General features: G+C 58.1%; 1 protein-coding gene and 1 long non-coding RNA gene across 2 annotated transcripts; one reads left to right on the forward strand and one right to left on the reverse strand.

Annotated features, from left to right (window-relative positions):
- Positions 1-1,502: 1,502 nt before the first annotated feature.
- Positions 1,503-6,461, reverse strand: LOC132019221 (uncharacterized). Its single transcript, XR_009404719.1, has 3 exons — positions 6,381-6,461; positions 4,951-5,120; positions 1,503-2,049 (listed from the first exon to the last, which is right to left on the reverse strand). It is a non-coding gene; the product is annotated as an uncharacterized LOC132019221 (long non-coding RNA).
- Positions 6,390-25,452, forward strand: SUN2 (Sad1 and UNC84 domain containing 2). Its single transcript, XM_059401995.1, has 18 exons — positions 6,390-6,482; positions 9,281-9,439; positions 10,283-10,473; positions 10,830-10,958; positions 11,512-11,607; positions 11,988-12,081; positions 13,049-13,119; positions 15,922-16,046; positions 17,988-18,242; positions 18,613-18,690; positions 19,094-19,137; positions 19,656-19,821; positions 20,179-20,400; positions 20,705-20,789; positions 21,189-21,304; positions 21,454-21,621; positions 21,985-22,077; positions 23,783-25,452. Exons 2-18 carry the CDS (start codon positions 9,318-9,320, stop codon positions 23,894-23,896), a joined length of 2,169 nt encoding a protein of 722 aa, XP_059257978.1. The 5' UTR covers positions 6,390-6,482; positions 9,281-9,317; the 3' UTR covers positions 23,897-25,452.
- Positions 25,453-25,852: the final 400 nt, after the last annotated feature.

The following is a 25,852-nucleotide window of genomic DNA, read 5'->3' on the forward strand; positions in this document are numbered from 1 at the left end:
TGGGATGCGGGTGACAGCTGGGAGGGGCCGGAAGAGGAAGACCGAGAAACTGCCTGAATTTCAAATAACCACAGCCACTTCGTCCCCAAGAGGAAAGCAGTCAAGAATCCAGCACAGGAGAAGGAAGAGGAACAGAGAAGAGAAGTAGGGGGTGAACAGGATGCAGGGGAGAAAACAGAGGAGTTGGGAGCGTTCCAGACGCGAAGGAGAAAGAGATGCGACCTGCAGGCCCCTCGGAGCCTGTGTGGCAAGAGCGTGGGAGCCAGGCTGGGGTAGAGGGAGGAGGGAGGCCGTAGCCGGCTCAGGTCAGCCCCCGACTGCTGACTCACCACATGCGATGTCCCCCGGGTGGCAGGCAGGGGACTGGGTGCGCAGACAGGTACCTCCCTGTCCATCCTGGGGGCAGGGCAGCTTCGGGCAGGGGCGGCCAGGGCCCAGGTGGGGGGGCGGGGGCAGCCATCGTCAGCCAGGAGGGCCGAGCCCGGGATGGTCTCTGGAACGGATGCCTGCTGTGGCCACAGGAGCACCCCAAGGCTTGCCTGAAGCCATGTCATTCCCAAGTGACAGCCCGAGCCGGACAGAGGACTACATATGGCCCCAACAGTCCCTGCCCCACCCATGTGCCACCAGAGCCAGCTGGATGGACCCCCCCAACACCTGGGGAAGTACAGACCTTCAGGAAGTGGGCCGTGGGGGCAGAGAGGAGCACAGGAGAGCGGAACAGACTGGGTCCCCAGATCGAAGTGCCCTCAGCCATGGGCAGAGGCTCCCGAGTCCCGCCTTCTATCTGGGAACCACACCGAGTGACTCATGATGGAATGTTCTTCCCCATGCCAGCTGCCGTGCTGACAGCCGGGTGCTGCGTGAGGAGGGCCCCTCTGAGGTTTGTCCCTGCATGTCCCCACTGTGAGGACGGCTGCCCCTGGGGTCCCATGCAGCTCAGCTCATCCTGGCCATGGCCACCTGAAGGGCAGGGCAGGATGGCATTCTGGACCCCTACCCAGCAGTGGAGCAGGCTTGTGTGTGTGGGGGGGGGGGGGGGGCCCGGGGGGGCGGGCTGGGGGGGTGGCAAGTGGTGGAGGGTTTGTTGACATTGGGGAGGGGCTGGGGTGCTGCTGCGGTGTCTCAGGTTACCGCAGGGGACAAGAGCAAAGAGTCCAGTGACAAGGCTGGGAGAGGCGGTCCCCACACTATGTACCTGGTGGGTCTGGCCAGGTCCTCTGAGCTGAGTGGTCCCTCTGCTGTCCCCTCTGTCCCCTGGCTACTCCTCTCTACGATTCAGGTCACTGCCCTGGCAGCTTCCCTGACTCCCCAAATCTGGGCGAAGGGAGTCCCAGCCAGTCCCTCCCTTACACACGATAGGCACCGTGCCAGGGCCCACAACACATTTGGGGCCTGCAGACATGTCTTCATTATTTTTTCAATGAGAAGAAAAAAAAAATGAATACAAGCCAGCCCGGATGATGTTCCCTTTTATACCAACACAGCCACAAAATAGAACTTTTAATATTTTTGTGGGGGTCAAATAAATAATCTTTTTAAAAAAAGGAAAGAAAGGAAGAGGCTATCTTTCAAAAAAAACCAAAAGATATTTTTATGGAGGAAGGGGTCCAGGAAAGTGATACGGAGGCCTTGATCATAGGGGCCCCAGAGGCCTGGGTTCGGGGGGGGGGGGGCGCACTGTGTGATCCGATCACTCACTTCTTTCTCCAGCAGGGCCGGGTCCTCCTCACTGGCCAAGCAGGCATGTTTCGTGAATTAAAAAGTAATGGACGTTGACACAGCACTCAGTCTGTGCCCGGCAACGGGCTAGGCTTCTGGGAAGTAGACACATCGGTGTCATCCCCATTTTACAGATGAGGACACTAAGGCTGAGAAAGCCTACCTGATTGGCCAGCGCTGTTCACCGGGAGCGTCTGAGTGTCAAGCCTGCGCTTCGGAACCATCAGCTGACAACGTCCCACAGCAGCTGGAGCAGCAGGTGTGGGTGTCAAGAGGCTGAGAGTCGTTTTGAGGAGAGACGACCTCATGGGGATATCAGGCCAGTCCCTGTGGATAAGTCCATGAGTCAGGAGCCGTGGAGGCCCCAGCGCCGCCCCCGACTTTCCTTCTCACCCCAGAGGCCCGGCAAGCCATTCTTCCAGGCGCTGAGCAGGGGCCAATGAGTGACCATCCAAGCTTACAGCGAGGGCCGGGCACGAGCCCTGCCGGTGCGCCTGTTGTCCCTAGGGGCCGTGGGTGACTGTTATTCCAATTCCAGAACACAGCGTGGGACGTGCCTGGGTAGAGGGGGTGGGGACCGTGGGAACATGGTGCAGGAGCCATTGCTTCTGCCTCCGGAACTTGGAGGCAGGGAAGCAAGCCTCTGTGGGAGAAGCGCCATCTGAGCCCATCCCTGAAAGCTTCGTAGTGTCTCATCAGGCAGAGAAATGGGGAAAGGGCATTCTAGGCCAGCGCAGAGCCTGAGCGAATGGGCAGGAGTGCGGAGGTGGGGAGGGGGCAGTGCACACTGGGTGGGTGAGGCCAAGGAGGGCTCAGCTCTGGGGAGCACAGGGGGGGCGCCAGGGAGTGGGGTGTTTGAAGATCTGAAGATCGGGGAGCTGCGGTCAGGCAGGCCGTTGATGTGTGTTTATTGAGCCTGGCCCTGTGATAGGCGCGAGGGGACAGAGATGACCTCAGGCACAGTCACCCATGAGAGCCCGGCTGGCCTGATCGCTAACCTGGATCCAGCACCCTTCCTTCCTCGGACTGGCCTTCCCCTTCCCCCTTCCATAAAACAGGCTTTACTGCGCTTGTCACCAGGTGACAGAGCTCTTTGAGGTACTGGGATGAAAGATCCCATAAATATGAAGCCCTGTCGCCCGTCGGGGCAGGGTATGGTAGGGAGCCCACATCAGACCCCCGAGCGGCCCCTGGGGGTGCAAGGGCACCAGGATGCTCTGAGGTTACCCACCCTCCCCATAGCTGCCAAACGTGTTCCTGCTGCAGGTAAGCCTGGCATTAAAGTCCTCCCCATCCTGCCCCCAGCAAGGATACTGTGCTTGGGGCGATTAAATGACAGACGCCGACACCCTGGCTGCTGACCTAGGCTGACAGCAGTGGGGAGAAGTGGAGGTGGCCTTGGCAGCAGCAAGGCAACTGGAGGCTCCACTGTCGCCCATGTGTTCCTCTGACATGTGCACATGGAGTCCCCAGCACATGAGTCATGGAGCAGGCACATAGGTACCTGGGTCATCCCACCTCCACATGAGAGCCGGGGTCTCTGGAAGCCCAGAGAAGCTCCCTGACGTGACCATGGCCATGAGTCCAGGACCGACCAGCAGCCCAACCTCCTCATCTTCCCAAAGATCTCCCGTAGCAAAAGCCCTTCGTATTGAAGCAGTTTCTCTACTTGCTTGACCCCACGCATGAGGAAAGAGGCCAGGGGGCCTTGCTGACTTGCCCAAGGTCACACACAGGATGTTATTATTTCAGGTGAGGAAAATGGCTCCGAGAGGCCAAGTGGCCACCCCAGGATCACAGAGTAAGCGAGGAAGACACCTGTCTGGAACCTGGGCTGCTCCTTGCTTTTTATCATTGGTGCACTGACGTGACATTTCTGACACGCGGGGCCACCTTCTCTATTAAGCAGAGCAGCCAGGGCACGCAGAGCCCACGGAAATGTTTTCATTTTCATCCTTTTAACATCAGAAGAAAAATTCCATATAATAATAATATTTACGAATGAATCACACCTGGATGGTGGTCATCTTTCTACCTATGGGATCCTAACATACAAGTTTAAATACTTTTATTATGAAGGAAGGGGCCATCAAGGCAAAAGTGCCCCGTGACAAAGAAAGCCATCAATCATGTGGCCCCCGCTGCCGGAGCTGCATGGTCAGCCACTGAGACCTTGTTCCAGGGACCGAAGCCATCCGCCTCCCACCCTGCCACTGTGGGAAGACTGGCCACAGGAATGGCAGCTGAGCCGGAAAGAGCCCCCGAGGGCTGAAGTTGCTGAGTGAGTCGGGGGAGACAGCCAAGGGGCCGAGAGAGTGGGGAGACGGGTCTGCGTGTGAGGACTGGCACCCATGATGAAGGTCAGGGCGGGCAGAGGGGCACGGCACAAACACAGGAGAACCGAACTGTCTCTTACCTCTTTCCTGGGGCTGCTGTAATAAATCAACACCCATTTTGTGACTTATAAGCAACAAAAACATATTCTCCCACAGTTTGGAAGGCCAGAAGTACAAAATCAAAAGCTGCTGGACTGAAATCCCAAGTGTCAGCAAAGCCAGGCTCCCTCCCGAGGCTCCAGGGGAGAATGGGGTCCTTGCCTCTCCCAGCTTCTGGGAATGGCCGGTATCCCTGGTCTCATGACAACACCGCTCCAGTCCCTGCCTCCGGGGTCATACCGCCCTCTCCTCTTCCCTAACGCTCTGTTTAAGAACACTTGTAATTACATGTACGGCCACCTTAATAATGCAAGATATTCCCCTTATCTCAAAATCCTTCATTTAAAGGTGTCTGCAAAGACTCACCACTTTTGCTAACATGCACAGTTTTGAGGGATTAGGACCTAATAACCTTGGGGCCATTATTCACCTTCCGCTGGCCCACGGAGGTGACATGGTCTAGGAGGGACCTCTGCCTCCACCAGGCAGAAGGCAGGCCCCAGGAAAGGGTCCTTCCGCCAGGATCCTAGGAGAGTGAAACAGGCCTGCAGGGGAGATGGTGAGATACAGACACTCCAGTGAAACTGACAGGATTGGGGAGATAAGAGGCTGGTGAAAAGGTGTCGAGAGAGGCCCTGGGAAGCTGGCCCTGCATCTGATTTGCACTTTCATTTCACACATTCCACCTTCAGCAGATACTCAGACATGAGCCACTCCCCGTGCATGCGAGGTCCTAGAAAGCCAGCCCTGTCTTCAGGGGGTCTGCTGTCTACCCTTGTCTTCAGGATACTACCAGGGCAGGTGAGACCCGTCTTTTCCAGGGGGAGCAGTAGACGCCCAGGAAGGGTTTTCGTTTTGCTGCAGTCAGCTTAGCACAGGGCTTCACTCTTCATGCCCCTACCCTCCTTTGCCTTCCTGTCCTGTCGCAGTGGTTTTGTAATTTCTTGTCTCTTCCTCTTGGTGCTTTAAAAGTGAAAAAAAGCACAGTTACCCATAGAAGAACTTGCACAGGAAAAGACTCTTCGCGAGCAGTGCCCTTGCTACAGCTGTGAAGTTGGCCGGTGGCGGACTGCTGGAGACGGGCAGCATTTGACTCCCTCCGTTATCTATGTATCTATGTATCTATCTACACACACTTGAGTGAGGCCCGAGGTAGAGGTAACCAGCCCTGCCTTCTCAATACCCCATGTAGCAAATTCCCTCCTTAAAGTGGAGAAAAACTTCGCTGTGAAGCTTGGGGGGTGGGGTGGGGTGGGGGCAGACCCACATGTGACGGAGCCTCTGGCCCCGTCTGGAATCCCAAAATTAACCCTAAAGCAGAAAAATCAGACTCGGATGTAAAGAGAAGCTCCTAATCTCAATTCTGCCTCCTTCAAGCTGTGACTTTAAGCAAATCACTTAAAACCTCTGTGAACCGGTCTCCTGATCTCTAAAATGGGTGCAGAAATGCCTGGCTGAAAGGATCATTACGCATGCGCCAGGCACTCGGCAAGCCTTCAACAACCGTAGGAGGATCGGTCCACTAAGGGCTAAGGACTCGCTCCCGGTCCAGATGGGCCTGAGGCCAGGGGTCTTCTACTCCCCTTACTCCCCACTTCCCCGGGCCATCCTCAGAGAGGCTGTCTCCCCCGTCACGATGCCTTTAAGGCCCTGGCACCCCGGCCGGCGGAGTCGGCTTGCGGAGCACTGGGACGCCGTGGCCAGTAGGTCACGGGTGGGACGAGGCGCAGAAGGCAGCGCTGGGAGCGGGATCAGGTGTTTAGCACCACCAGGCCCGGAGTCAAGTGCGCAGCCAGGCCCGGCCGAGCCCCCACCTGCGGGCTCCAGCAGCGTCCTCCAGATGCCGCCGCCGCCCCCGCGCCTCCCACGCGCGGACTCCGAGCAAGGCGCACGGCCCCCCCCCCCCCCCCCGCCCGGCCCCCGGGCAAGGCGCCCGGCCCCCCCCCCCCCGGGCCCACGCGTCGGGCGGGACGAACCCGAGCCTTTGTGTTCAAACCGCCCAATGGGCGGTGGCAGTGGGCGGTGACGCGGGCGGGGCCTGGCCAATGGGCCGCGGCCTGTCAGCGTTGATTGGCAGGCGCACACATACACAGTGGGCCACGCGCGCGCCGGCCGGCCCCACTCGCGCAGCGCGGTTCTGCGCGGGTCGCATTGTCTGCCGCGCCGTCCCGCCCGCTGGCCTCGTCCGGCGCCGCCGCTGCCCGCGCGCCCCTGGCCTCTCACCGAGCTCCGCTCGCGGGATTCCGACGCGGGAAGGGGGCGCGCCCGGGCGGCGCAGCGGGCCTCGCACGCCCCCGGCCCCGCACGGAGCAGCCGCGGCAGCAGGTAACCGCCGGCCGTGGGCCTCTGGCGGGGGGACGTGCGGGGCAAGGGCGCGGGGCCGGCCTCGCTCGCCTCCCCGCGGGCCCCGGGCTCCGGGCGCGCCGACTCCGGGGTCAGCGTCGGGCGGCTCCGGCCAGGGCCGAGCTGCCCAGGCCTGGTTCTTCCTCTCCCGGCCAAGCTGGGCCGGGCTCCAGCCCCGCCCGGCGCACGCCCCTGGGCCGGTTGGGAAGGGCCAGCGCCGCGCCGGGGCCAGCCGCCCTGACTCATCTCCGCAGCCCGCCCACTGGCCGGCGCGGAGGGCGGATGTCTCCAGGCGGGACTTCCCCGCGCAGGACCTCCCCGCGAGGAAGGGAGCGACAGCCGGGCCACCTCCGACCGGCCCAGGGCAGTGCCCGTGTTTTCGTGCCAGGCAGGCAGTTTCCAGGGACAGACAGTTCCCTGCCTCTGCCTGTCAGACTCTGGGAATAGGAGGAAGGCCCATTTTGTTCCGTTCTTTAAAAAAGAAACCAAACAAATAGGAGGCGGGAGTGTGACTTAGAACAGAGCGGCAGGGAAGGCGCGTGGTTGGTTTAAAAAAAAAAAAAAAAAAATCAAATGCCTGTGGGTTCAGCCCGTAGGGAAAGTGAAGGGAGAAGGGAGTAGGCACCGGGAGGGTTTTTACGGGTCCCACGAGGCAAAGTAGTGTGAAAAAACCCCCATGGAAGATGCCGGAGGTCTAGGTTAAGTCTGCAGACTGGCAGCATCCCATCTAAGTTTGTGGCGGGGGGAGGGGGGGGGGGGGATGGGGGAAGGTGCCGTTGAGAAAAGGATGTGGTTCAGCTCCGAGGTGGGGAGGGATGTTGTGTTCGAGGGTTTCTTAACTGGTGTGTTTGTGTTGGGGAGGGTGGGTTCTCTGCTGATATGCAAATTATTTGAGCTCGCAGAGGCTCTTGTTTTGGAGGATTCCGGCCTTCACCTTTCTTACCTTTGAAGCCCAGACTCCGTTGCAAACTGTTTGGGGGCTTCCAGAACTGCGGGAAAGATGGGGAGGGTGGAGGAGGGTGCCGTCTGCTCTGTTTTCACTAGCCCCTTCGACCCGCGCCCCCACCGCCCTGGCTCTGTCTGAATATTTATATTCTTGCCAACAGCGGCTTGAGTTTGGCAGAAACATTGTTTTGTTTCTGTCCCAGGGTGAAGGCTTCATTCCCTTCAGCCTGCAGGGTTAGGAGGAGGAGCCTATCTGGGCACGTGGAGCTTTCAGGTGGGAAGGGCCCGCAGGGGTGGAATTACCTTATAAGGAGTGGAATAAGGGCAAGGCCCCAGGCCAACTTCCTGCTTGCGCTACCACTGGTCAGTCCCTTTGCCAACACAGGCTAAAAACCACAGAGGGATGCCAGGTGGGCATCCTACCTGGGAGGATGCCAGTAAGACCAAGATATGGAAGTGCTTGTTTTTTCAGAAGAGAACTTTCTAGAATTCTCCAGCTGGACTAAACAGACCTTCTGGTTTCCACAGTCTTGAGTTGGGAAATGCTAGAGTCGGTGCCCTCTGTAGACATAGGGAACAATTTAAGTATCACCCAGGAAGACCAGAAGGGATAATAAGTCACAGGTACTGGGGACTCTGGAGGGGGCCCCATATGTAACAAAAACTTTGTAACGTGGGCAGGCAAGGGCACCACATTGAGACTCTTCACGTTGGTCATCTGGGATTTTGAATTTGGGTTTGTTTTTTTTTTACTCTCCAGAAGGCTTCTTAGTCCTCCTCGGGTTGTAGAGCACTGCCTTTTGCCTGGTTTCCTCTCCTTGGCCTCCGCTCAGTCCTCCATATCCGTTCCAGAGCCCCGAGTTCTCACCCCACGCGCTGACTTGTTCCCTCCAGCAGAGACGACCTAATCCCACCCCGCTCTACCTCCCCTCTTTGTTTGTTAACAAGTACTTGTTGTGTGACAACTCTCTCTACAGCCTGTTCTGAGCATATTTGAGGCTATTCAAGACTCTAGTTGAGGACACATGACACATTCCGAAAGCACCTTGAAAACTTGACAGTAGAGGGGAACGACTCAGGCCGTGCCACCTGTCATTCATAGGCTAGGTGACAGTGGGCAAGGTCACCGATCCCCGCCCTCCCCCACCCCGGTGTCCCAGGATGCTCTCTTGGACGATGGCAGTAGCCGTGTCTCCCATGCTCACAAGGATCAGAGATGGCTGTGTAAGGAGCCCGGTACCTAGGAGGCCTTTAACAAAGTATTTTGTCATCACCATCCCAGTCCTGTCCGGATGTCGTCACTGGGGGAGACAGCACACAGACCCCTTCAGGGACTTACTAGGAAAAAGTTTTCTCCAGTTCAGGTTGGAGTGGCACCCTGAATCAGAGAGCATAGCCACAAGGAAAAGAAAGCGTGTCCCCTCCAAGAGAAAGAGCTGGAATGAGTGTGCACACAGCTCTAGGGGGGAGGGCAGCATCACAGGCTGGGCAAGGGAGCAGCGATCAGAGGCATTCGGTCAGCATTGGGGTGGAGTGCCTGTCGCGTCCTGGGTGCTCTATTATGGGCCAAAGGTTGCAGAAGGTCCGGTTCTGCCTCATGTGCAGCTCAGCATCCGGTTAGCCGAAAACAGGAGAAGCTTGTAGAAAGCAGTGGGAGAGGCCTCCTGGGGCCCGAGTGAGCCCGAGGCTGGGTGGGGACACCAGCAGGTTGGGTGCCGGCTGCCCCATGTCCCCACCTGTCAGGCTGGGTCGAATGCACGGGGAGGGTGGGCTGGTCCCTGGGAGCCAGGGAGGCGCTGAGGACAACCCTCACGTGGCCTCCTTTCTCTCCCAAGAGTCTCTTCAGGAGGAGGGTCCCCAGCCTACCTTGCCATGTCTCGCCGAAGCCAGCGCCTTTCACGCTACTCCCAGGGTGATGATGACGGGGGCAGCAGCAGTGGAGGGAGTTCGGTGATGGGAAGCCAGAGCACCCTGTTTAAAGACAGTCCTCTCAGGTGAGGGATTGCCTCGTCCTCCCCTGTCCCCACCGTGGATCACGCTGAGCAGAGCAGAGGACTCGGGCAGGTCGCCGCGCTGCATCTTCCCACTGTCCCCTCAGTGGGCAGGGATCAGACGCCCTCTTCCAGTTGAGCAGGAACCTTCACGCCTTTGAAGATGCCAGGACCTAGCCCTGCTGTTCCTTCTCCCTGTGTTGTGAGCCCGGCCATTGCCCTCATGTTCAGAGGACAGGACGTGGGGAGAGGTAGCTTCAGGATTGGAAACCCCAAAAAGCCAGAAGCCCCAAAAGGCCAGAAACCCCAAAAGCGCAAGTGGGGTTCACAGGAGCCCCTTCTGCTATGGATGGGTGTGCCCTTCTGGCCCTTGTCCCCAGGCCCCCGTGTATGGTCTGTAGGGCTGCAGCAGGAGAGGCTCACGTCGGAGGGGCACGGTGAATGAGCTGAACCAGGCGCCTGCCCCGTCGTGCCCTGCTGACAGCAGGACCACATAGCAGCTCTCAAGGCTTCTGCTAGTCCCGGGAGGCCCTGTCGGGTTGGTCTGGGTTTCCAGGGGGTGGGAGAAATTGCTACTGTGGTAAGAAGCCCAAGAGGAAACTGGCTTCAAGGTTAAGGACCTGGCTTTGAATCCTGACCCCATCACCTAACTGCTGGTGAGGCTGAGAGACTGTGGGAGAGGAGGAAGCACCGGTGGTTGGCACCTAGCTCGGAAGCTGTTTCCTAGCAACGGGGCTGACCCCCCCCCACACACACTAGAGACGGGCAGAGTGGCTTGCTTTTCTGTTCCTCGCTGGGCTCACCTGCCTGTTTCCGGCCTCCTCACTCCTGGTTGACCCCCCACAGGACCCTGAAGAGGAAATCCAGCAACATGAAGCGCCTGTCCCCAGCGCCCCAGCTGGGCCCCTCCTCTGATGACCACACCTCCTACTACAGCGAGTCGGTGGTCAGGGAGTCCTACTTCGGCAGCCCCCGGGCCGCCTCCCTAGCCAGGAGCTCCATCCTCGACGACCACCTGCACAGTGAGCCCTACTGGGGTGAGTATCTCTGAGACCTTTCTCCTCGGGCTTTGCTTCTGGTGGAAACGTAAGGTCCCAAGTATTCCCTGAGTGGGTTCCTCACCACTGCTGGGCCAGAGGAGGGGTTCGCTGTCTTCAGAAACCCTCAGAAGGGGAGCCAAGTGTCTGAACTCGAAGGCCATATCAGCAAAGCCCTCATGGGGCTGCTCCCGGCCAGAGACCCTCCTGTGGACCCAGGGAGCTCAGGAGAAGCGAAAGGCAGTGCCGTCTGTCCGTCAGAGGTGCTTCTCGGGGTGTCCCCACGAGGCCCTCTGGCACAGCCTCCTGGGCGCAGCTCTCGGCCCCTGGAGAACCCCACACTCTTTCCTGCGCAGGTGAGGATCTCCGGGTACGCCGGAGGAGAGGCACGGAGAGCAGCAAACTCAACGGGCTTGCTGAGAACAGGAGCTCCGAGGACTTCCTGGGGTCCTCCTCCGGCTACTCTTCGGAGGATGACTTTGCAGGTAGGCCAACGCCGGGGGGAGGTGGGGGGGGGGGGGGCCCAGGGAGGGGGCCCCCTGACAGCCCAGGAGCGCGCGGTATCTGGCAGGCCTCTCCACAGACCAGCCGGGCATCCCCCCACCGTGGCTCCCGAAACGCAGCCCTGGGGTGGCCCTTAACACACTGTGGCTGCCCTGTCCCCACCTATCAGAGCAGCCTGTGGTCAGCTCCATCGTGTTTGACTTGTTTCCAGCAAGTACTTCATGTGGGACTTCACATCGAGGAGGGGCTCGAGGCCTTTAGTCTAGCTGCGAATGGCAGTCTGAAGGACAGGTGGCCAGGGGAGGGACGCAGACGAGGGGCCCAAGGGAAATAAAATGTCAGAAACCTACCCCTTTGCTCCTTTAGCGGGCGTTTACTGACCGAGAGGCCAGGCCCATGTGATGCTCCCGGGATGCGAAGGAGAATGATGGGGGGCTCAGCTCACAGTCTAAAGGAGACACCTGACAGGCAGTCTCCCTGTCCTGGGCCTGTGAGAGTGAGGACAGACTGAGCTATGGCCTCTCTGTCCGGCAGGCTACTCGGAGACAGACCACCATAGTTCGGGTTCACGGTTAAGGAACGCCGTCTCCTGGGCAGCCTCTTGTCTCTGGACGCTTGTCACTTCTCCAGGTGGGTGCTGGCTGCTCTGTGCACCATTATTTCCATTCTCTACAGCTGCCCCTTCCCCCTGGGATGGGGTAACCCATCGAGAGACCGTCAGGCCATCAGGGAAAGCTCATTCTAGAATAATCACCGGAGACCAGGAGCTGCAGTAACACTCTGGCCTTCTCAGGGTGGCAGCAGCTGTGGAGCTGGATGGAGGGCGTTGGCAGACTAGGCAGGTGGGATCAGAGGAACGGGGTCACCTCGGACGGGACAGAGGTGCCCCGGCAGCCCAGTGCTGGGGGTCGGGGCGGAGAGGGCGGCAGGTGGACAGAGCGGCGATCTGAAACCATGACCTGCAGGCCTCTGGCTCAGGAACACTTAGGACTTGCCGGTCCCTCTTCTAGGCCGGCTCTTTGGCCTCCTCTACTGGTGGGTTGGCACGACCTGGTATCGCCTGACCACAGCTGCCTCCCTTCTTGATGTCTTCGTTTTGACCAGGTGAGCGCGACCCCCACTTTGACAAGGAACCCAGAAGCCCAGGGACAGAAGGGACCAAGAGAGCTCCTAAACCCACGTATGCTCTCTCTGAAGGTGGTCGTCCCAGTTCACACGTAGCTTTTATCACTGAGCAGGGAGTGGACCCCCCAGAGCAGCCCCTCTTTGCCCGACAGATGAGGGCCCTGGGTCAGGTGTTGTTTTCCAAACCAAGAGCTCTTCAGGGAGGATTCTGGAACTACAGGTTCCTTAGATTGTCTCTGCTAAATGCCAGCCCCCGCTGGCCACTTCCGTGTCTGCCGAGCACGGCTTTCCTCCTGTTGGTCAGGTTTTTAGGCTCCAGCCAGCAAGTGGTGTGGCCAAGAAAGTTGGGCTTTCCTCTTGGCCTCATGGCAGTCTAGAACCCAGTGTTCTCTGAGGCGTGTTTCCAAAGCCAGGAGTAGGTGCTGCGTGAGGGGGGCTGTGGGTTTACTTCCCAAATCCTGGACCCAGCAAAGCCAGGAAAGACCAAGCCAGGAAGTCAGGGTTCTCTGGCCGTAATCCTGGGTGGATGGCTGGCCAGCTGGGCTGAGCGGAGGGGCAGGGGTGGATCTGTGTCATCAAAAGAAGGTTCGTTTTCTGAAAGAATGTTGTTTAAGGAGTTCTGTTGTTTTTGTTGTTTTCTAGATTGCTTGCTTAGAGAATCTCTGTGTATGAAAAGGTTTTTCAGAGACCCCACTTCGTTTGATTTTAAATAACATCCATAAAATTCAGAGTGTCAGAATTCTCCCCATTATTCCAAGAAAGTAAAGTTCTAAAGTGTCCAGTCCAGCCCAGGGAAGATGGGGCACTTCAGGGCACCCCGTCCAGCTCGAGTTTTGCGCTTGGGAAAAGCCTCTGCAGACTCCCCATGGGGATGAAGGGGCCCGAATGCCCTTTTGACACCTCTGCACCCCTTCTCCCCGCCCTGCTGTCCCCTCCTGTGGTGTAGGCGCTTCTCATCTGTGAAGACATTCCTGTGGTTCCTCCTGCTGCTGCTGCTCACGACTGGCCTGACCTACGGTGAGCTCGCCGGGCTTGCAGGGGCGGGGTAGGATGCGAGTGCCAGGCTCAAATGGAGCTGGCGAGCCAGTGGGGCAGGGCAGGGTGTGGGTGGGGGGTGGCGCTGAGCGGCAGCATGAGAACCAAAGGGACGGTGATGACCTACAGGGAGGGGAAGGAGACAGGGTGAGTGGGATCAGACGGAGCCTGGGCAGCCCCAATCCCTTGGCCAATCCTGTCTGGCTCTCCCAGGCCCTCACTGACCCATGTGGCATGCGCAGGGCACCCAGTGGGTGAAAGGGACTATGCCCCGGTCCACTGATTCTTGTCCTGTTTGGGTGGCTGCGCTGGACTGCCTTGGCATGTCTAGAGCATTCTTGGAGCCTTGTGGCTCGGGACCTGTCCTGGTATAGGAGCACTGTTATTAGTAGTCACTTTCCCTTCATTCAAAAGCAGGATGTCGTCTGGGTGAGTGAGTTCTTGTCACCACGTCTGGTTCAATCTTTAGCTGTCTTTGAGATCAAAACGGTAAAGTAGTAAAGAGAAGCTTGCCCTTTTTAAGATAGCTCGTTTACAAGACGCTTGACGTTGTTCCAGTCTCTATCCTAGGATGATCTCGTGTGTTTTACGTGGTTGTAACCATTGTGTGTATGTATTGTGTGTTCAGCTTGTAATGAATGGAGCAGCGCCACTGGGGGCCCACAGTTCCACAGGGGCTGCCTCTATGGCCTCTGGGCTGTTCCCCCCCCGCCCCACCCCGGCTGTTTTAATGATTGTGCCCATCTACAATTAATTGATAGAGACCATGCTTTATTCTGTTTTTAGAGTTGATTTTTTAAAGTTTTTATTTATTAGATACAGAGAGAGAGATCATAAGTAGGCAGAGGCAGGTAGAGAGAAGGGGAAGCAGGTCCCCCACTGAGCAGAGAGCCTGATGCGGGGCTTGATCCCAGGACCTTGGGATCATGACCCAGGCCGAAGGCAAAGGCTTAACCCACTGAGCCACCCAGGTGCCCCAAGAGTTGATTTTTTTTTTTTTTTTTTAGCTTTTGTTTATTTATTTGAGAGAGAGGGCGACAGAGATGCGAGAGAGAGCACAAGTGGGGAGGAGAGGGAGATGCAGGGCTCGATCCCAGGACCCCGGGATCATGACCTGAGCCGAAGGCAGACGCTTAGCCCACTGAGCCACCCGGGCGCACCTAGGGTTGGTTTTATAGGGTTAGTGTCGCCTCAACTTGTATTTATTGAATAGCGAGGTGGAAAATTTTTCCAAGTGTTGATTTCCTTTTTGTATCCTGTTATAAGAACAGCTTGTTCATGTCCAGTGGAAACTGGGCATCACCCGTAAGATAATAATGATCTTTTACAATTGGATCGTGCTTTGTTCACGGGTTACCTCCGCTGAGTTTCACCGGGGCCTCGCGGGGTTGATGGAGCTGCTGTCCCAGTGGCGTCATGGAGAGAGGCGCGTGGACAGTGTGAAAGGCCGCTGGGGTGGCCTGCGCAGGGAGGGGAGTGCAGGAAGTGAGGCATGTCCACAGGGATTGACTGAAAGCCTGGTGGGCGTGTGCTTCCTGCTGTGCTTGCTCCCAGCCCCCGGCTGAGTGGCAGCTGTGGGCCTACTCGGATGGACACCCATATGGCTTTGCAGGTGCCCTCACCACTGCCCCCCCCACAGACACGCATGTGCAAGCTCAGGAGCGAAAGCTCCACAAGCACGTGACCCCTAAAGCAACATGCACGTGTCACTGTGGCGGTGGCCGTCTTAGGTTGAAAGCACCTTCTTAGCAGGTGACTTGTTTTAGTGATTCTCAGTCACAGTCCCCATGGGAGTTCCCTGGGGAGCTTGTTTTTTGTTTGTTTGTTTTTATAAATAGGATCCCTGCCGGACAAGGAGCCCATTGCTGGACTTCAACTCATAACCCTGAGATCAAGAGTCAGGCACTTAACCAATGGAGCCATCTAGGTGCCCTTTTAAGCTTTTAAAGACTTTTAAAGACTTAAAGAGCTTTTAAGACTCACCTACAGGGGCACATGCTGGCTCAGTTGATTGGGCATCCAGCTCCTGGTTTCAGCTTAGGCCATGATCCCGGGCTCGTGGGATGAAGCCACGTATCAGGCCCTGAGCCTCCACACAGAGTTTGCTTCTCCCACTCCCAACTCCCTTGCTCTCTCTCCAAAGTAAGTAAGTAAAATCTTTTAAAAAACGAAAACACCTCACCTATAGAGGGAGCCCCCAGACCAATGAGTTCATGCTCTAGAAAGTGGGGCCAGATGTTTTGTATTTTGTTCTTTTATTTTTTTTTTAATATTTTATGTATTTATTTGACAGATCACAAGTAGGCAGAGAGGCAGACAGAGAGAGAGGGGGAAGCAGGCTCCCCGCTGAGCAGATCGCCTGTTGCGGGGCTGGATCCCAGGTCCATGAGATCATGACCCAAGCCCAAGGCAGAGGCTTAACCCACTGAGCCACCCAGGCGCCCCAGAATCTGGGTGATTCTGATGGCAGTTGAGGGTGGCCCCCGGTTCTATCTGGGATCATTCCTAGCTCCTTACAGCCACATTCTCCAAGTTTTGCCATCCAGAGAAAGATGAGGGCTCCTGAGGTATGTGAGAATGCACATACTCCGAGACAGTCCGGTGGAAGCCTCCATCTGAGAATGACGGGAAGCTCCATCCCGCATCCTGATTTCCAGCAGAAAGCCAGCGCACAGGAACGGCAGGCTACCAGGAACCCATGTTGACTGGGACGCCGTCTCCAGCAGCTTGTGCCTTCTTGCACACGGCCACTGGCCCAGATAACCCCCTCTCCTCTGTGTACAGGTGCTTGGTATTTCTACCCCTACGGGCTGCAGACCTTCCACCCTGCTCTGGTTTCCTGGTGGGCATCGAAGAGCAGCGGCAGGCAGCAGGACGTCTGGGAGCCCAGAGACTCCTCCCACTTCCAGGTAAGGATCTGGGGGTCCCGGGTCCTCGCCTCGCCTGTGTGTATGGCTGATTTCCCTGCAATTAACACTTTACGGGGCTCTGAGAAGGGGCATGGTCCGCACGGGTAAACTGCTTTGTCTCCCAGGAGCCCCCTCTCTCTGCTGTCTTGGGTGCAGTACGGGGGGAGCTGTTTGCCTGTGCTTCAACAGGACTTCAAACTGCCCCGAAGGTAGTTGCCATCTTAAGCACCGAAAACCAAAGGAAAAAAAAATGGGACAAATCGTTTTTGTTTACTTTTGTTCCTTTGCGGTATAATTTCATAAATATTTACGAAGCATCCTTTACGAATAAGGTGATCACGTTGGTCAGTTACCACAAGTAAATCACCCCTAAAATCAGTGCCTTAAAGCTACAAGCATTTGATTAGCTCCTGAGTCTGTGGCTTCTCTGGTCTGAGCAAGGACAGGCTGGTCTAGGCAGGGCTCCCTGCCGGCTCTGCAGCTGGCCTGTGCGTCAGTAGGGCGGACCGTGCCCCACACGTGCTTCCTCCTTCAGCTCGCCTGCGCTTGTTCTGTGGTTCCAGGAGAGCGAAATCAGGCCTAGATTCAGAACTGTCCCTTCTGCCACATTCAAGGCCGAAGGCCATCTCACAGCCAGTCTACATTCCAAGAGGGGGACAGAGACCCGACCTCTTGTTGGGAGCGCCTGTAAGGCCACACTGCGGAGGGTGCGGATACAGAGAGGAGGGTAGCCCGGGGGCCGGTTCTGCAGCCCAGGTGTGTCCTCAAGGAGGCTGCAGTCCAGTGGGGCAGTGGGGGGTGGTGACAAGTGCCCAGGTAACCAGAATGTGTGCATGTGACAAGGAAAACTTAAAATTCTTTAGTCCCTAAATCTATTTGAATTTTGCTTGTATCTTGCCGAAGCTGATTGGGGTAACCATTTATTTTGGTAGATATTACTTTCCTGACCATCATGTTATCATTTCATAAAACAATGACCTATTTTGGCATTAATAACTTTCCCTTTTGTAATCATTAGTAAAGATGTTAAATACAATTTCAGCATCAGCTTTTCTGTGCAAAGGAAGAGGAGATCTTTGTGCTTGCTTGTATGTGCAGAGACAGGACTGAAAATCATTGCTTTGTTTGGGAGTGGATGGTGGCTGAGGGCACCAGGTGGATAGGGACACAGGTTAAGAGAGTGGCCTCTTACTGTTTGCTTTTTGAGTCCTGCACATGTACGGCCTACTTAAAAAATTTTAAAAATCAGAAGCAACTTCTGCGCTCAGGAGGCTCTTGTCTTTAACTGACAGTTGACAGATTATATCTTCCCTTGACAAAGCTTTTTGTTTTTAAGCCAGCAGGTTTCTCAGAATTCATGGCACGCTATCAGGAACAACCCCCAAATGACTCCAAATGACTTCTATTCTGTTTCCTTTGTGGGCCTTCTAATTAAAGAGAAGAAAGCAAGCCTTTTCAAATTATTTTGTCTTTTAGCCCCGGTTCTCTCGGATAGACTTAGTGGGAGCTGCTGAAGTCAGCAGCTGAACCCCTCGGCCCCTCACTTTCTGGCATGTGCATCCATGCAGCAGAGGGAAGGGGGCTGGGGTCAGCCCGGCAGGCCACCCAGCCCCTTGCAGGTCCCTCCTCACTATGTCCCCACTCACCTGGCCGATACCCACTCCTCCTTGGGGACCAGACCCTTCTGGGCCACGTGTGTCCGGCGTCCTGTGCTGAACGGTCGCCACATGTCAGCAACTTTATGGCACCCCAGCTGCCTGCTGGTGTCCACCCCCCCCCCCCGCCACCCCCAGCGGCAGGGCACAGAGCATCCTTGAGCCAGTCCTCTGAGCCAGCGTGGGTTCACATTCGCACGTAGCTGGGATTCTCTTTCCTTTCCATTGGGGAAGCTCTGCATCCCAGGTCCCTCCCCTCCATGGCTTTCCCTCCCCACCCCACCAGGCTGAACAGCGCATCTTGTCCCGGGTCCACTCTCTGGAGCGGCGCTTGGAAGCTCTGGCCGCAGAATTTTCCTCCAACTGGCAGAAGGAGGCCATGCGGCTGGAGCGGCTGGAGCTGCGGCAGGGGGCCACCGGCGGTGGGGGCCACGTGGGCCTGAGCCAGGAGGACACGCTGGCGCTTCTGGAGGGGCTGGTGAGCCGCCGTGAGGCTGCCCTGAAGGAGGACTTCCGCAGGGACACCGCTGCTCGGATCCAGGTCTCTGAGCGGGAGCGGGGAGGCGCGTGGCTGGCACCGTGGGGGTGTGGGGTGGAGGGGCGAGGCCCTGCGCACCCTGACATGACAGACAGCACTGGGCCAGCTGACAGCTAGCTTGTCTAACTAAGCCTTAGTTCCCTGTAAAACGGAGGCGCTCCAGGAGCGTGAGACTGTAGAGTGCTGGGCACAGGAGGTGTGCAGTAGACATCAAGGGAGACGCGCGGGTTTCCAAGGGGCACCGGAGCAGAGAGGCTGGGGCTGAAGTTCATGGACAGGCCTGGTTCAAGTTCCAGCCCCACCACGTCCTGGTTGTGAAGTTCCCTCCGCCTGTATCTCTGGGAGTCCTGAGCCGCTCTCCTCTCTCCTACAGGAGGAACTGGTCACCCTGAGAGCAGAGCATCACCGAGACTCCGAAGACCTCTTTAAGAAAATTGTCCAGGCTTCCCAGGTCGGTGGGGCCCTTATCCTGTTCAATGTCTGCCTGTGGCCTGAGACAGCATGGGTCTCCCGAAGAGGCTGCTTAGACACCAGCCGGGGTGGGGGTGTGGTCCCCTGACTTCTGCGGGGGCCGAGCCCATGGGCCCCGGAGTGCTTTGCAGGGACATGCTGGGGCACACTTGAGGAAGGGTGGTTTTCAGGAGGCCTCCTGTGCTGGGTATGATGTGCCGAGTGCACGAGTGAGTGAATGATGAATGCCGAGGTGTGCCAGCTTGGGGGTTCTCCTAGGGACCCTGACCAGGCGGTTTAGGTTTGCAGGGGTGGGGCTGTGGGGAAACAAAGACTCCTGCCCTGGGAGACCGGTCGCTGTGAGCCTGGCATTCGCTGCATCTGTGCCTTCTTCCTGCTTACAGGAGTCTGAGGCTCGACTCCAGCAGCTGAAGTCTGAGTGGCAAAGGTAATGGGTGCTGCCGTCTGGCTTAGGCCTGCCCCTCCCCTCCCCGCACCCAGGCAGGCCTGGGGAAGAGCACCTCAGAGCAGAATGGGGGTGGCTGAAACCTGGCTCAGGAACAGCTGCTGAGAGCCTGGCCTCGGGTGCGAGAGAGGTTGGGTAGGGGAGGCACCGCAAGAAAAGTGGGATTTGTGGGCTCACGTGGAGACTTACCGTTTTTTTTTCTGCACACACGTGCAGGCTGCCTTCCCAAGCCCCAGACAGCTGGATGTGTGGAGGGTGGGAGAGGCCGAGGCAGGGGCTTAGAAAGGGAACAGGAGAAGAATTCATTCCTTGGGATCGTAGGCACCGGGGCTGTGCTCTGCAGCCGGGGTCCCCAGGTGTTAGGCCTCACACGCGCCCGTGGGAGGTGAGCACACACTTCTGTCGGGAGCCGGTGAGGGGATGCGCTTGTGTTCTTCGTCACGGCCTCACCCCTCGCCGGAGACCCAAGGCTTACTCTTCTCTCCTCTCTTTGGGAGTAGGATGACCCAAGAGGCCTTCCGAGAGAACTCCGCGAAGGAGCTGGGGCGGCTGGAGGGCCAGCTGGCAGCCCTGCGGCAGGAGCTGGCGGCCCTGAGCCTGAAGCAGAGCTCGGTGGCAGACCAAGTGGGCCTCCTGCCCCAGCAGCTGCAGGCCGTGAGGGATGACGTAAGTTGGAACTAGGCAAAGGCCCTGCTGAACAGCCTGTCCTCTGAGGGCGCCAGTCCTAGGAGCCCGCGCCGCCAAGAGCCCGATCGTCCCGCCGGCCCCTGCTGGGGACCTGGCACAGATGCGGGCTTGCTTTGACCGGAGTTCTTCCCGTTTTGTCTTCAGTAACGTGGACGGTTGTGCCTGACTCTTCCCCCCGTGTCAGTCAGCGGGGCGTGCTGGGCCGGCCCTCCCCTCCCAGGCTGGCTTGTGCTCCTTCCCTACCCCCTCCACTCAAGCCGGCTGCCGCCCTGGCCTGGGCCGCCAGAGCAACAATGTCCCTGTGAGCTCCTCAGAGACCTTTTCTTCCGTCCCTAGGTGGAGTCTCAGTTCCCTGCCTGGGTCAGTCAGTACCTTCTCCGAGGTGGGGGAACCCGCGCGGGGCTCCTGCAGCGAGAGGAGATGCAAGCTCAGCTGCAGGAGCTGGAGAGAAAGATCCTCGCCCACGTGGCTGAGATGCAGGGCAAGTCCGCGAGGGAGGCCGCGGCCAGCCTGGGGCTGACGCTGCAGAAGGAAGGCGTGATCGGGGTGACGGAGGAGGTGAGGACTGGGTGGCCCCCGGAACAGCCCCACCCCTAACACAGCAGTCTCTTCCCTGGGAGCCACCCACCTACACAGTCCCACACTGTCGGCTTTCTGGTATGTTCCAAAGCCTAAGGGATATGCGAGAGGCTCTCACGTGGGCTCTCATGTGGGCTTTGGGACTGGTCAGGGGGAACATCTAGGGAAGTGGCACATGTGGCTGGACGCCAGTGTGTGGTGCAGGCGGGGAGGGGCCCCCAGGCATGGGCGCTCAGGTGGACAAGTCTGCAGCTCTTGGCAGCTGCCCTGGGGCTCCCTTTAGCAGGTGCAGCGCATCGTAAACCAGGCCCTGAAGCGCTACAGCGAGGACCGCATCGGGATGGTGGACTACGCTCTGGAATCGGGAGGTGCGTGGGACTCCCCACCCTTGGCAGAGCCGGGTCCCCGTGCTGGCGGGCCCTCTGGCATCGGCCCGGGCAGCCATGGTGCTGGGGCTGGGCCTTGAGATCAGCACACTGTCACTCACAACAAAGGCTAGTTAAGAAGCTTGGAGAAGTCTGGGGGAAGAGAACGCCGTTGTTGGCCAGGGAGAGGCTGACGCTCAGTTACTCTGTAGTCAGATAGAGCTGAGCGGCACAGCCGGGGCCCGGGGCACGTGCCCGCCATCCTCAGAGAGCACCTGGCAGTAGCCATCCCCACCTGGTGCCCTGGGCTGGCGAGGTGCGCTGGTGTCTGGGTCTCCCACCCTCCCTCTGCTGCTGGGGTCCCGCTCCAGGTGCCTACACTGCCTTGCTTGCCTGTCCTAGGGGCCAGTGTCATCAGCACCCGGTGTTCGGAGACCTACGAGACCAAGACGGCCCTCCTCAGCCTCTTCGGCATCCCCCTGTGGTACCACTCCCAGTCCCCCCGAGTCATTCTCCAGGTAGGCACCCAGAGAGGGTAGCAGCGGGGGCCCCGAGCAGAGTCACCCGGGTAGCTGGGGGACTCCTGTCTTGGATCACCACGAGCTGTGCTCAGGGTGGGCTGTCCTGGTCACCGGCCCTATGCTGACCCAGCTTCCTTCCCCTCCAGCCAGACGTGCACCCAGGCAACTGCTGGGCCTTCCAGGGGCCCCAGGGCTTTGCCGTGGTTCGCCTCTCTGCCCGCATCCGCCCCACTGCTGTCACCTTAGAGCATGTCCCCAAGTCCTTGTCGCCCAACAGTACCATCTCCAGTGCCCCCAAGGATTTCTCCATCTTTGTGAGTACCTTTTGGCGGGGGGCGGTGGCAGGGGGGTGGGGGACTGAGAGAGTACAGGACCCTGTCAGGCTCTACTGAGGATAAAGCTGGGATCTGTTCTTTGGGAGGAAGGAAGCAGGTTTGGAAGAGAGAGTAGCAGGGTGCAAAATGGTACCCCACTCCCAATTACCTTAGGCTGCACTGGAAGAAACTAGGTCCAGGGCTCAGGCCACCTACAGCCCCACCAAGGCTGCTGCCTGATCTGCTGCTGTGGAAAGGGACCGGTAGGGGAGCAGGAAGGAGAGTATTGCTTCCTGGGGGGGGGGGGGGCGAGGCACTCCTCTAAGTGCAAGATTTTTCCTCCATCCCTTGTTCTCTTTTTAGGGGTTTGATGAAGACCTACAGCACGAGGGGACACTTCTTGGCCAGTTCACCTATGACCAGGATGGGGAGCCCATTCAGACCTTCTACTTTCAGGTACAGGACTCTGCTGTGCGAACGGACATGGCCCGTTCACTTTCTCACCCACTCAGCAGTTTCTGAGCACTCAGCCTGGGGTTGGCACCGGAGGTTTGGGGCAAGCAAAAGTGCAGCCCCCGCCTCCCGAGAGCTCCAGGGAGGAAACAGGGACAGCTGTCCAAGGTGGCATCGGAGAAGTACCAGCTAGATGTCAGCACAGGGGAGGGGCCCAGCCCAGACAGGGAGCATGGAGAAGGCTGCCTGGAGAGGGCACTTATCTGAGGGCGGACCAGCCGGGCCTCAGTGCAGCAGGACTAGGGCGTTTAGGTGGGGCATTTGCCTCAACCTGAGTGGGCATCAGTCTCCCTGGCCCTTGTTAGAAATGCAGACTCCCAGTCTACACCCCAGGAGGTAGGCTGCCGGGTTCCAACGGTCCTAAGGAATCAGTGTTCTGTTTTGTTTTGACGATTTTATTTGAGAGAGCAAGCGAGCATGAGTGGAGGGAAGGGGAGAAGGGGGAGAAACAGACTCCCCGCTGAGCAGGGAACCCAATGTGGGGCTCGATCCCAGGAGCCCGGGATCATGACCTGAACTGAAGGCAGATGCTTAACCGACTGAGCCACCCAGGCGCCCCGGGAATCCATGTTCTAACGAGCAGCCCCGAGTGAATGCCGTGCAGGGGGCTTGAGAGCTACAGCAGGGGTGAAGAACCAGACAAGGGGGCAAAGGGCCGGTGGCGAGAAGGGAGGCCGGAGAGAGGCAGGCCTGGCTACCAGGCCAGACACCTTTGCCTCTGATGGGCACTGCCATGTTTCAGGCAGAGAAGTGACCAGACCTTACAGTATCACTGTAGCCGTGTGGAAATGGTGGTTCGAGGGGACAAGACCAGGGAGGAAGTGGCTGCAGAAAGAGGGTGTGAGGAGGGAGAGTGGATACACAGTCGGGAGGCCAAGGGTCCCGGTGGACAGAACTGCAGAAGAGGCGTGGGGGGCATGGCTCCAGGAGCCAAGAGGCAGGCTGCTGCAACAGCGGCTTTGGCCACCAAGTCTGAGGCACCTGTGGGCTGGTCCAGTGGAGCGATCAGGGCAACTAGACACAAAGACTGAGCGGTCAGCCCCAGGGAGGTAACTGAGGCAGCGGAGTGCTGGGGACTTCACAGGGTTGGGTGCAGACGGAGCCTTGAGAAGGTAGAGGACAGGAGGCTGTGTGGAAGGCCAGAGGGAGACAGGAAGAGTCGGACAGCGCTGTGCCTACTGGCATCAAAGCAGGAGAAATTTGTTCCAAGAGCTCGCTCAAAAATTGTGGCTTTTTGAGCATAGAGGACAGAGGCCTGATGAGAACTTGAGAGAGAAAAGTCCTGCCCAGTTCAGAGTAAAAGGATTCTTTTCCAGCATCAACATCAAACCTTTCATGAAGGTAATTCTGTCCACTGACAGGTAATTCTGTCCACTGACAGCTCCTGTGAATGTGTCAGTCTGGGATGAACCCCGCTGGTCCTCAGCTACGAGGCCATTTGTACATGGCTGTGGCTCAGTGGCCCCTGGAGGACCTATGAAGCCCCTGGGGCGCCGTGGCTCGCAGGCTGGAGGCTCTGCTCCATGGGCTGCAGACAGGAGCTCTGAAGCCCACTTTTCTGTAGAGGCTGACGGGGCGGGGGGCTGTGTCCCTTCCCACCCTCCTGTCAGTGAGGCTTGAGGACTGAACCCCTTCTTTCTCTACCCAGGACCCTAAAATGGCGACATACCAGGTGGTGGAGCTTCGGATCTCGACTAACTGGGGTCACCCTGAGTACACCTGCATCTACCGCTTCCGGGTGCATGGGGAACCCGCCCACTAAGCCTTCTCTGTGCTGCGGCCAGCCAGCTGGGAGGCCAGCCCCTCAGCGTGTGCCCCTTTCTCTGGGAGGGGGAGAACAGCACCCCTGCCACTTCCCCACATGCTTGACCAGCACACAGACTTCCAGAAGCAGGAACCCCTGGCCTGATGGAGCTGAGAAGATGTAGGGCTGTCCTAGCAGCAGGACAGCTCGAGGGGGACAGCAAGCTCCAGTGTCCCTTTTCTTTGTCTTCTTTGTGCCAGGCACTGGGGGTCTACTTCCCCCTCTTGGAAGGGTGTATATATGTAGCATATCGTGGGGGATTGAGAGACAGGGAGAGAGGCAGTGAGTGGACAAGTTCCAGCAAAGGTGGGTGAAACCTGTCTGCCCTTTAGCCAGGACAGGGGCTGGCACCGAGGGAGTTGCCGTTGGTAGGCGTGTGCATGAAGCAGGTGCCAAAGCCATGGGTGGGCTGTAAGTGAGGGCCTGGGGCAAGTGAGCTACCCCCAGCGGCCGGCGGGGAAGTGAGAGCCTCCAGGAGGAATGTGCTCATGGTACAGGTTAGGATTGAGCCCCAGGCGGGCAGCTCCTTGTACAGGGTAGCCGGGCTCTTCCAGAAGTCCAGTGCCATCAACCTAAGGGAGCTTGACCCATGAGGTCCCCCAAAGGCCTCGCCACACTGTACTTGTTCTGGGTCAAAGTGGGCCCTTGGGCTTTCCATACCCCTCGAGGGTCTGGCTCCTGTAAGCCTCTGAGGGGCCAGGGGGCCGGCCTGTCTGATTCCCCCTCTGCTGGGGCTAGTTGCTTTCTCTCTCCCGATGCTGAGACCGAGGTCCACTCCGCTCCCCATTCCTGCTAGGCCTGCCTGTGTGCCAGAGCAAGCTTGTCACATTCCCCCAGGGTGCAGGGAGCCCAGACCAGTTTTTTGAGGCCAGAAGCAGCTGCAGTCAGCTTAAAAGGGTGGGGAGCAGGGTATGCCCCCAGCTCTCATGGTGGTCCCATGAGTATGATAGTGACATTGAAGGTGTCACGGTGGCAAGAGGTCTGTCTGCTGTGGGTCCCCATCCTAGTCAGGCCCGAGTGTAAGGGCCCTAATTCTCAGCTGCCCCCTCGGGACTCTTCCAGCTCTTGCTCAGTTTGTTTCCTTCTAGCTCATTTTCTACGGGGGTGGCGGCATTCAGGGGTGGTGGGCTGGGGGAAGAGAGGGCTCTGCTGTATTATGTATATATTCTTCAAGGTCTGATTCTTAACTGAAAAGCTTTGGGCTTGATCCCTAGCCCCGCTGTGTGGGGCACGGGCTGACTCAGCTCCTCCTTACCCAGCTGCCACAAGGGGCTGCTGTGGAGGCAGGGGCCCTGGGAGCAGGGCTAAGCCCTAGATGGGCTCCTGGGGGAGGAAGCTGGGAGGAAGCTGAGGCCCGAGGCCACCTGCAGCCCTCTGGCGGCAGCCCCAGCCCTGACAACCAGGTTTCATTTTGCGCTCTCCTGTCACAAATGCTGCACTATCAGTTCTGAACTTTTTATCTCCAGATTCTAATTTATGCCTATGCAAAAAAAATAAATTATGCCCAGGATTCATGGCATGTGTAGTTTTTATCTGGCCCTGGCACAGGGACTCTGCTCTTGGCAAAACAAGAGAACGAACACTAAACCAAAACAATGCCCCAAAGACTGATCCCGAATTTCAGAAACCCTGGTTTCTCCCCTAAAACCCAGCTGGGTTGGGGGAACGGGGCCTGAGGCTGGCTCTCTCTGGGATGCTGGACTGGGGGGTGGGGGGGCGATGTGGAGAAGGAAGGGAGGCGGCTTTATTGCCCCCCGCCCCGGACATCCGGTATAAGTACGCAGCTTCGCCTGCATCTCTCGCTGCCACTTCAGCGGAAGGTAGAAGAATTTACCTGTCTCACTACTGACCACATATGCCTTCAGTGTGGGACTGGTCTCCACCGCGGTAACTGGACATTTGCCCCTTGTACCT

The sequence above is a fragment of the Mustela nigripes genome, chromosome 6 (assembly GCF_022355385.1).
Source record: "Mustela nigripes isolate SB6536 chromosome 6, MUSNIG.SB6536, whole genome shotgun sequence".
Taxonomy (NCBI): Eukaryota; Metazoa; Chordata; class Mammalia; order Carnivora; family Mustelidae; genus Mustela; species Mustela nigripes.

What these genes read in the sequence shown, in the direction of transcription:
- SUN2 (XM_059401995.1), top strand. Translation starts at nt 9,318, where the DNA reads ATGTCTCGCCGAAGCCAGCGCCTTTCACGCTACTCCCAGGGTGATGAT. An exon ending in CACGACTGGCCTGACCTACG is followed by an intron (nt 13,120 to 15,921) that starts GTGAGCTCGCCG and finishes CTCTGTGTACAG; the next exon opens with GTGCTTGGTATTTCTACCCC. An exon ending in CCCCCCGAGTCATTCTCCAG is followed by an intron (nt 21,305 to 21,453) that starts GTAGGCACCCAG and finishes CTTCCCCTCCAG; the next exon opens with CCAGACGTGCACCCAGGCAA.